This window comes from Bacillus rossius, chromosome 7 (genome assembly GCF_032445375.1).
Source record: "Bacillus rossius redtenbacheri isolate Brsri chromosome 7, Brsri_v3, whole genome shotgun sequence".
In the NCBI taxonomy this organism is placed as follows: domain Eukaryota; kingdom Metazoa; phylum Arthropoda; class Insecta; order Phasmatodea; family Bacillidae; genus Bacillus; species Bacillus rossius.
In genome coordinates, this window is record NC_086335.1 from 36,639,086 (window position 1) to 36,650,357 (window position 11,272).

The following is an 11,272-nucleotide window of genomic DNA, read 5'->3' on the forward strand; positions in this document are numbered from 1 at the left end:
GTCTAAAACAGAAAACTACTAATATAATTAAAAATTAGTTGGCAAATTTTTGTGGTTTTGAATAAAGTGCCATGTCAATAATGTAAAAACAATGTAACTAAAAAGAAAAGCAACACTAAACTTAAAATAAGTTTATTCACTCCATTATTTTAATACATTTTGTTACAAAATTTATGCTAAATAAATTACATTAAATGAATTCTGTGGCTTGGTTCTAAAAGGGCCAATGTCAAAAATAACACTTCCGAGATACATATTAAGCTCTGAATATATGGTTTATTCTTAAAATATTAATGGCAAAGAAACTATGCACACAAATGTTATGATACTTCCCCAATACAATTTGAAGTCCATGACGAGTATAGTACACCAAGTCCAACTTCTCTAGACACATTAACCAAAAAAAAAAATTAATGACATTGGCCCTTATTTTGTTCAAAATGGGTTAAAATTGCTGACATTGTCCTTGAAAAAGCACACAAAATAAATACATAATTAGAACCTTTAACTACTATTTGTATTTAGACATATTAATTAGATGAAATAATTTCAGTTCTTACCAATTTAAGAGGACTCTTGAACATAATCAGTCTATGCACATTAACATATGAATAATTTCACTAATTAATATTCTTCTCCACCATGTATATTCTCTCACATTATGCTCAGTAAAAAACAGAAATAAATACATGTATTACATTGTAGCCCAATAAAACAACAAACAAAATAAGCACATCCATTGTATCCGCAAGGTTTTGGTTCGTATTAAACAGGTATAACTTTCACTTTATTCAGTGTCTGCTTCATTTTCTTCACTGTCATCCAGGAGATAGCCACCAGTAAGCTCAGAGGATGGTGTGAGTCCCTTCAGGAATGGCTCATAAAATTGACGACTGTTGGGATGAATGTAAGGTAAGAGAGACTTCAAATAATTTACCTTCTCTACTGGATGTGGTAATGGCATACTTTAAATAGGACTTAAGGTTGGAAGCGAATTCCTTTTATTGTGCCTTCGTGACAGATCAAGTGTCTTGAATTGTTCATCATCTTGGAAAGAATATTTGAACTTGATTGTATCGGAACATGAAGAATCATATCTCATCCACTTTATTCTCAACCAAGAAATTTTTTCTCCTTCGGTATCAACCTTCCGGTGAACATAATGATTGTCAAGCAATTCCTTGAAGTTAAAAAAGTCTTTCTGCTCCAGTTCAACATCTGTTATAGGTGGATGTCGTCGTACCATTTGAATTAGGTTTGCCCAGTCTCTTGGAAGTTCTACATTTACTGTTGTGTTTTTCTTTGTTTTCTCAATTGCCGCATGTATCGTATCAGCTTCCATATGAGTATGGCCAGGCTCTAGGAATTTATGATTGATGATCAGTGTTCTACCTTGATTGTTTACAGTTTTCACATGAGTCAGTAAAATTACGGCCACGTAAATGTTGCGATTTTGGCCAGGACAGGAATCGCTATACATATTCACTTCTTCAATTGCATCAGGTATACTCTGCAGATACTTGTATAAACAGGATGAAATTTCCTGTCCACCTCTTGCTGCAATAGTTTTATCCCAGATTAAACAAGTAGCAAATTTCTGGCGACCTGTCTCATATATTGTTATGTTAAATGTCCAGAGTTGTCGTTTATAAAATGCTACTCCACTCACTGAAAGTGGGGTAGGGAGGCATTTCTGAAGATAAAATGACATTGTTATGCAGTTACTGTTACATTTACTTACCAATTTGTCTTTCCTTTTTTCTTCATAGGATGATTCTGCCAGCTGCAAGTGTATCTTCTTTTCTTTCTCAGCTTGTTCCAGAACAACATCCTTACTGGATTTAAGAAGTAACTCATACCGATCACATTTACCACATGTGTCATTTTTCGGCTTGAAATTCTGCTTTCAACAATTATCTATATCGATAACTGTCAAATGTTGCCAACATACTAATTATTTTTAATTTTCATGATTATGTCAACATGTTATTTCCAGCAACAGCATATAAAATAAAGTAAATACAGTCAAACTTCTCTGAAACGACCCCTCACGGTTCCCAGGAATAGGGTCGTAATAGAGGGGGGGGGGGGGGGTCGTAATAGATGTTTTCTGAAATTTTCAGTTCATTTCAACCCCCCTCCCCTCCCCTTCCCAAACCACTACTCGCTAAGAAACCAGCTGTACAATGGCAGGATGCTGTCACTCACAATGCTAGACGGCTTTGCTTTAAACCCACTTCAACTTTCATGACAAGTCCGTCGCCCTATAGGCCACCTCTAAAGAAAATATTTGTTAGTTTACATGTACGTTTTCTGCTTTTCGTAGTTAAATACACTAGAACGCCGATGTCACAAACCCCGGATTTAACTAAGCAGTGATTTTACGAATACATTCTCGGGAACCGTCAAAAAATTGGACATTTTGACCAAAATGTGAAAATCAGAAAAAAAATTGAAAAAAAGAAAGAAATGAAAGATCATTAAAATCTGTTAATTTTAACACACAGCGTATTTTTGTGTCGGCTTTAATACTTCCAATAATGTTCATGTACGATTAACAAAAAAATAATGGGACATTTCCTTTAAAAATATGGCAGCGGTTGGTTCTGCAACACGAGTGGGCGCACACGAAGCTCGCCCGGCTGGCTGGCGGCAGCGGCTTCATGACGCATAAGCTCACCCCTCCCTCCCCTCTCGTTAACATTCTTCAAGGCTAGCTCATCCCTCCCAGACACACAAACCATCTAGTGTCCTCCCTTATAACACCCCAACTTCGCTCCCCTTTGAGAAACCTTCAGTGAGAAAATGCTCATTTCACCCTCCCTTCTCCCGTAAAATTGGGCTATTATGAGGGAGGGGTAAGATCGTTGTAAATATTTTCGGACCCCTCCCTCCCCACCAAAACACGCCCAAAAAAAAAGTATGTCAAAATATGTCACTTTTCACACCAAGTTCGAGTTTAGTCATGTCTGGCAAGGAATTTACAAGCTTTCAAACTTAAATTTAAATGTATTTTAATAGCAGAAAAGGAATATACCGAATAAAATCAAGCTGCTGTCACCAAAAAAAGCATAAAACGGCCCAATGCGTGGTCGCTGCGTTATTGCTCGCGCGAGAGGAGAGACGTGGAATGTTAGAAGAAAGATAAATATTGGGGAGATAGATGGCAGCCAGTGTGTTTTCCTGTGTGGGGAATAAGTGGCGTGGCCTTTTTTTTTTTTTTTTCTGGGAGAAGCGACCTTTTTCTATCAACCCACGGGAAAAGATAATTGCTTGAGCTGTCAAATAAACATTGCTGCTGCAGTTAAAACAAGTCGAGGCGGGCGTGCATCCAGTCGGTCGCTGTGTGTATCTACTCGAAAAACATAACATCTCAATTCATTACAAGATTCCTTATAACCTACACGTATTGCCGGATGTTTTCAGCCTGATCCATGCAAGTTCTTTAGCCACGTTTTGAATGAAAACAACTGGCGGGCCAGTGTTGTGCCCTGTTTTGCGGACACACAAAGCTTTTATCAATTTGCTGACAGTTTTAATATATTTTTACTCTCCTCGTTAAAATGAAGCAGATAACGTGATTGTTAACAAGTACAAGCAGCATCCGAGATCGGCCGCAGCGCACGGTACGGGGAGAGGGCGAGCAAGGGCGAGCGAGCGGCCGACTACCATGTTCACACGCTGCGGCCGGAGGGTTTTTCCTGCATTGTATTAATAGTAATTAATATATAATGGTATTTTATGTATTAAGTCATAATACACAAAATCGGGGGGGGGGGGGGGGGGGAAAGAAAAAACCTGCATAAGTCATCAACAATAGTTCACAAATTTAAGTCAGAAAATATACCAAATCGGACTTCAAAAATTAAGCAAACATTGTCAACCGATAGTAATCAAAATCAAGAGAAATCCAGCAGGTAGCTTTGCCTTAACTGCGTACCACACTAGACACTCGCAAAAAGCTAAACATAAACACGTTGCCACAAAAACCTTTATCTGCACCCTACCGGCAAAGGGACGTGGAATGGGGATTGTCAAGCGTTGACAGCGGTCGACAGGAAGTGGTATCTATTTTTAGATATGTGCTGCCTACGGCAGTACAGCACTCGGCAAGAGAAACGCAGTGACACGCTACTCACCACAAAAAACGTATTTTCTGTGTGCCGGAAGTTAGGCATTTCGACACCTTTTTTAATTTGTTATTTAAATTTTTAAATTAATTTTGGAAATTTTATTTTTTTAAATTTATTTGGTTGCTAAAGGGGTGATTTACTCTTTGTTAGGCCCGTGTACGCCACGTGTTTAAACTTTGTGCCAGTGGACCGAAGCCCCTTTCTCAGGGGCCTATCTGATATTTTGCTAGTCTAATGTGGACGTGGGCAGCCTGGTTGAAATTCCTCTCGTCTGCAGTCACGTCCCGGGTTTGTAATTTTAATTCCCTGCATGACCAAAATTGCATAGAGCAGCTTGTGGGCTGCAAGCTGCTACTTCTTACAGGCTTGCTGAGATTAGCGAGTCTCGTCACGAACCAGTATCCAGTGGACCTCTGTTCCCAGCTTAGTGGCTTATTCTGTCCCCCCTTCCTCTCTCTCCACCTCAACTTAGTTCTGAGAAATCAAGCTAGGAGCAGTGACCTGACGTGAACTTAGCCAAGACGATGGCCTAATTCAAGGACATTCTCCCTGGTCTTACAGAGACGTACACGACATCTAGCGGCAGAAAAAGTAACCTCGGGCCTGGTCGCCAGCGTGCAGAGCACACCCTCGTGACACCTGGTGGCAAGTCAGCTCACCGCCTCAGTTAGTTCCCCTTTACGCCTCTAGAAAGCAGCGCCGCGGCACCGTAAGGCACTATGCTTTCTTCTCGCGGCCTGTAGAAGTCGATTGTTTGTAGCCTTCTCTTCTGGCCGGTAGAGAGCGCATGTCGTGTTCTTGTCACGACCGCCTCGGACTCCTTCGCATGTTTTCGGCCCTGAGCCGAACCTTCTCCCTCCTTTTTCCTAGGGCCGAGCGCCCGATTTAATTAGAAGCTTTGCCCGCCATCGCGGGGACTTAGTTCTCTGACCTCGGCTACTGACCACGTCTTCTCGGCGTCCTCTGTGCTAAGAGGCTTTTCGCGGCAACGTCGAATTCGTGTGCATAAGAATGTAGTCAGCTTGCACAGTCAGTGGTACAGTAGCCAGTCAGATGTAGTATTTAGAAAAAGTCATGTTTAGTTAAATATTAATATTTTTTTTACTTTCCTAAAAATTTAGTTTCTTCCGCGCATCCGCGAATTCTCGGTGCGCGCCATCCTGATGTTGGCGCGAGACACCTCGCGAGCCCTGATTCCACACCCTGTTTGGTGAGTAATCCAGCCTTTTTTTTCTTCCCCAAATTCCCGTTTGTTGGCCTTTCGCGCTGACTGTGTATGACTGTCTGGACGCAGGTCTAATTCGTTTTGAATTTGACTTGTGTTTCAGACAGGGTCCAAGTTTCTGGGGAGACAAATTGCTCCCCGCTTGATCTTCGGGACCTCCAGCTGATTTTCCCCTTAAGAAGAGTTTTGCTCCCGGTCCGACGTCATCCTGGGAAGACCCGGGTGATATGAGCAATATATTTTCCACCAATAGAATGAACTAAATTCATTAAAAATATACCAGCGAGCAGTGCCTTAAGAACTTAATCCTCAAGAACATGTAGAATCAAGGAAAGTAATAATCTACATAATCATTTGTCGAATCAAATTTTGGTGTAATACTTTAAATTTTTGTTATGTAATCATTTGTTTGTTAAGTTGTAATATGTATTGTTTTAAATAATCCCGGGGCGCCCCCTTAACTGTGTTACTTACTAAGATCTTTATTGTCATGTCGAAATTATGCGAAAACAAAACGCCTTTATTACAATAAACCAGGAAAACCTATAGACCAAGCTACCGATGTAGTGTATTTATTTATAATATACCTTCTTCATTTTAACGATCCACGAACTCCCAAGTTACTAGTGTTCAGGGAGTGTAAATTTTGTCTTGTTCACCGCCTCGTGCCCCCTCTGGTAATTAACTTTAATTTTCTTTATATTTTTCCCAGCAGTTTCCAAGGCCTTTTTATTAAATTTAAATAACATAATTTTTGAGGCACGAGGGGCGTTACATCTGTCCGATTTTCTTTGGATTTTCGGCAATTTTTTCACGTTTCCTCGAAATCGGGTTGTAATAGAGAGGTGGTCGCAATAAATGGGGTCGCAACAAAAAGGTTTTACTGTATCAGTATATGAGGGGTTACAATTGCCAATGTCATGCAAACTAAGCCAAATATCACAGTATTGTTATTGCTATAATGGCCAAAATTGACATTGGCCATTGCTTATTTGGTGCTTCAAAAGACCAATGTCAACATTGGCCCTTGTAGCACACAACGAAGAATTAATTATCGTTGTGACTTTGGCCCCATCATAACCTGTATCTGCCACATGGTAAGTTACAGACATTGGCCATTATAGCACAAAATGCACCACATTTGAAAATGCACATTGGACTTAATAACTCATTATTGCAAAAAATTGATATTAGCCCTTTTAGAACCAAGCCACAGAATTTATCATAGTAAAAGATAAAATGTTTAAATTTGTGTTAATCTTTGTTAAATTGCTAATTGGTTTCATGTTTAGACCTTGTACTGTATTATATTAAATTGAAAATACTCAGGTTAGGGTTTTTTCCCCATAAAATTCATAAATGAGCATATTAGGTTAAAGTATACCAATTAATATGCCCTATTTATCATCCACCATTTTGTTATATGTATGCATAGTAAACAGCTGAAGTTTAAATGGTAAGATCTGCAAAATGGTAATTTTCGATAAGTTGCTAGCAAATGAAAAGTATTCAGTTTGAAAACACTGTGACAAAACCTCTAACAAATCAGAAACATTTTTTTTTGTATCATAACAATATAAAACATCTATTGCCACCAGTTACTACCATGCATTAGATTTCTGTGAATCCTTTTTTTTTTATTCAAATTATATATTTACTTACTTTTTAATACAAATTTTTTGAATGAAATTTAAACACACTTAAAAATATATTTTCAAGCTTCACAGGAGTGCAAAAAAATTAATGAAAATTATAGTAACAATAATAAATATATAAATCATAAAGATTATTTGTTTTGTTGCATATGAAAAGAAAGTACGTGTGTACTATGTTGCAGAAAACAAGTTTAAATTTCTGAATAAATTTTGTTTTAATATTTTTTTTTTTTGTGAATAAGACCCACTATTGTTTTCATCAATAACAAATAATTTTAAAAAATGTATTTGTTTGAAATAACATTTAAAACTCAAAATTTTACAATACTAGCAGACCACTACCATGCATGGGAAACATGCAAACAGTGTAAGTGGTTTGCTCAAAGCTTTCCAGTTTTTTTGCTTCTTCATCACTTTACTTCGCATTAGTAACGTCTAGTATGATGTGACCTTCAGGAAATATGTACCATATTTACCCACAGAAGGGTGTCCCTGCATATAGATCAAGCAAAAGAGAAGACTGCTATTACCTTTGTTTCCCTCCCGTATATTGTATTATACATCTTTTTACCTATCTCCTTGCCGCAAAGAGAGAATAGGCGGAAAATTACACTTTTTCAGTTTCCTGCTATGAAAACTAGCACTCCTGATACCGGTATACTTGTGCGGGGCTGGAGAAATATAAAAGGTGCACTTATAAACACCAATGTCACGGAATGTTCAGTTGAAAGCATGGGAAATATCATGCAAAAACATTAATTATTGGTTACAGTTGCATCATAAACACCTGTAAAGATAGATACGTTAATTGTGTAGAGTGCCAGTTCATGGGATACGTGTTCACGATGAGATGTTAACACTGCCACGTGGCATCATAAACATGCACACACACTTTTGCTCTGTCTTTCTCTGTCCTCTCTCTCTACTCTCTCTCCCTCTCCCCCCTATAGCTGGTTTATTTTGAGATGTTCCTCTTATCTCCAAGCCATCAGCAGCAGCGCAGCACACTTCATTTGCCGGTGCTGTCTGGGCCGACACACAACGTTTAATAACTGCACTGTTCACGGAGCTTCACACGACTGCTGAGACATTTGATTTTAAAAATTATACTTACTCATGGAGTTATATATTTTTTAAACACCAACACAGGTTATTTTTTACGCACATATTCAACAACACAGTGAAAAGTTTTATGTTTATTTTATTTTTTAACCCAAAGAGAAAAAAGTAGCATGAAATCAGCACTTTTTAAACTAAAAAATGTGTGTCTCATACACGGGTAAATATGGTATGCCTTGGCAGCCTGTAAGTTAAGAAAATGTTTACACCAGTCTATAATGCAACACTTATGATTTTTAATGTTATTAGAATCAAAAACATTAATTTTCATTGCACAGGAATCCATTTTTTTTTCTCTCTATAGTATTACAGTCATTAGTAATATGGTTAAACATAATAGAAAACCTAATGAAAATTGCATGTTTTAAAGTTAATCCGTAGTATTTTAACTTCTGATTCATTTTTTAAAAAATCCTTGAATTTTAATAAGTAGGCAGCTTATTTTACTGTCTGTAATTGTTCCATGTTGTGTATAGTAGGATGCTAGGATGTTACTTGAACGTTGCAGACGAGAAGTCCGATATCAGAGGGCCTGTGGGCAGAGGGAAGCTGACGGAGAGATTGCTTGCTCAAGGGTTGCTGACCCCCAACATGCTGCAGGAACTTCGCAAGGAGTGGAAGCAGGTAATGTCCGGCTGCTCCTTTTGTAGTGTGTTACAAGAGATCTTTGAACGTAACTAAGGACATTGTTAAATGAGGAGTCCCTGTACTACGAGGCATATATTTTTTTTAAAGTAACATTTATAATAAAAAAAGTGGACTTTTCTCAACAATTTTTTTTACGTGAAAGCTTGAACTTAATCTACTATTATACATATTTTTCACCAATATTAAGGCACTTATATCAAACAACCAGCTTTAAAATTTCTTCATCATAGAATCCTGCCTCTTGATAACAACCACTGCAGCATATCAGATAACGAATAGATCATAAAACATATGTAGTGTTTCTCTTTATCGTCACCTTTCTACACCAAATGTTCAGTAATGACAAGGTCGCCCATTTCGTTTCACTTCATGAACATTTGTACATCCATTCTTAAAAGCTCTAACCCATTTCCGTACCATTCAATCGGTCATAATGTTTTCTACATAGGCTTCACCGATCTGTGAATTAATTTCAACTGCTTTCATGCCTTTAGCACTAAGAAAATGAATCACAGTGCGTATTTCAGTCAGCGTAATTCTCGATGGATGGAAGGCATTTTAAATACTCGATAAACAAACACAAACATTGTCTAATGTTTCCGTAATGGCGTCTGTGGCTTGCCAATAGATATGGGTACACTGCTCGCAGGTGGGGAATGCCGGCCTCAGCACTGCAGCAGGTGAATTTCAAAACAATACATGTACTTAATAAACACTTGTATTTATATGTACACTTTATTTGCCTCAAATATTTATTTTTAAATAATTAAAAATCTATAGTTGGTTTTGCGAGTACATTTAAATTGTGTAAGTAGAATTCATTATATACGTAATGATAATGATTCAATAAAATTTTACATGTAAATCACCTTATGTTCTAGAGTGATGCTGACGACAGTACAGAGGATTTTACGTCGAAACCAACTACAAAAGATAGAAAAAAAAGGAGAAAGTAATATTTCCATGTTTTTAATACTATAAATAAAATGTTTTGTTTCTATTTCTGTTTTGTTTTGTAGATCAAATGTTGTGATGGCTTGTACTGTCCTTTATTACAGCTGCTTTCATGAAAATAGGGACACCCCCAAACCACGATATATCTCCTTTATCGGCTATTCCTCGAAAGCATCTTCAACCAAGTCAAAACATAAGATATCATTGGGAAAAAAATTAGGATTACTGACAAGCATATAAAATAAACTTTGTTGGCAGAAAATGTTTATGTATTTTGTTTATGAGGCAAAAAGTCAATTTATGCCAACATTAGGCAGATAGTTCATAATCTTACCAAGTTTATACCCTTTTGGTTGCAATACCACTATCATCTTGATGTTTCCATCATATGTATTGCATGCATATGTAAGTAAAAGCATAGTTGTGTATGGCTTTTACTGTATTTGGATGAGAGTAGGCTTATTGGTATCTACAGGCAAGAGTACCATATATGATGTATAGTGATGAAACCAAACTAATACTGAAATTGTAGTTGGTACAATAATTTATTTTCTTGCCAAAATTTTTGTTATAAAGTTTGTCTCAAATCTGATGGTGGTTTGCAAATTTTTTATTGCCAAAAAGCTTCTACTCTTATGAGTAGCTGCTTCCATTAAACTATAACTCATACATAATGAAATAATATTAGCATACCCAATTTTAGAAGTATGTTACAAAAATTATTTTCCAGAGCACAAGATATGCATCACATGATGACTAATGACAAGATTATATGGTGAATTGCAATAAAACTGAAATAACAAAAATTTATGCCAAAACACCACATAACACCTAAATGCATGTTATGTCATGGAATTAAGTAGCATATAACCAAAACTCATTGGAATCATAAAAAAAAAAAAAAAAATCTTTTAATGTTGAATTTGAAGGAAAGTCATCACTTTCAGACAAAAAAAAGTATGGAAGTGCATGGATAGGAAAAATTAATTTACCTAATTTGTTTTATAGTGCATCTCTTATTGAATCAAATTTAAACCACAAATATTCACTTATTAATTTTTACGTATTATTCTGAATGTATCTGTATTAGACCAATTTATTACAAATTATTTTATCGGATAAATGCAGCATATAAATTTTACCACTATTTTGGGGAGGTAAGTATTATAAAATACGTAGTCATCATGAAAACGACAACTCTGAAATCTTCTGTTTTAAAAACTAAATTGTGCTAAAAATTAAACCATACAATCTTATCAGCTAGAGACCTCCAAATTCGCGGATTCATTCGGTGATAGGCTAGAATTCAAACACATATACCTCTTAGATAATTTTGCTATTGGCTTACTGTTCATCTGGACAAATCTCAACCAGTTATAAACCCTCAACCAAAGAAGTATCGAATTACAGGCAAACCAGCTGAGACGACTTACAAGTCGGCAGCCAATGAACTTGTGTTATTTGCCCGAGTGTACAGGTGTATGTGCAGTCTATCCTGAAGTATATAGTGATGACTTACATTAAATACTGTAGAAATA

General features: G+C 36.9%; 1 protein-coding gene and 1 long non-coding RNA gene across 2 annotated transcripts in view; both read left to right on the forward strand.

Annotated features, from left to right (window-relative positions):
* The window catches only part of LOC134533820 (ATP-dependent RNA helicase SUV3 homolog, mitochondrial), a 48,397-nt gene extending 38,617 nt beyond the window's left edge, over window positions 1–9,780 (forward strand). The window contains exons 12-13 of the mRNA XM_063371501.1: window positions 8,641–8,756; window positions 9,662–9,780. Coding sequence (XP_063227571.1) covers window positions 8,641–8,756; window positions 9,662–9,736 — 191 coding nt within the window. The 3' untranslated portion in view covers window positions 9,737–9,780. The remainder of the gene's footprint in view (window positions 1–8,640; window positions 8,757–9,661) is intronic.
* On the forward strand, window positions 677–5,682 carry LOC134533822 (uncharacterized). The gene is made up of 3 exons (XR_010075398.1): window positions 677–912; window positions 5,255–5,343; window positions 5,462–5,682. It is a non-coding gene; the product is annotated as an uncharacterized LOC134533822 (long non-coding RNA).
* Window positions 9,781–11,272: the final 1,492 nt, after the last annotated feature.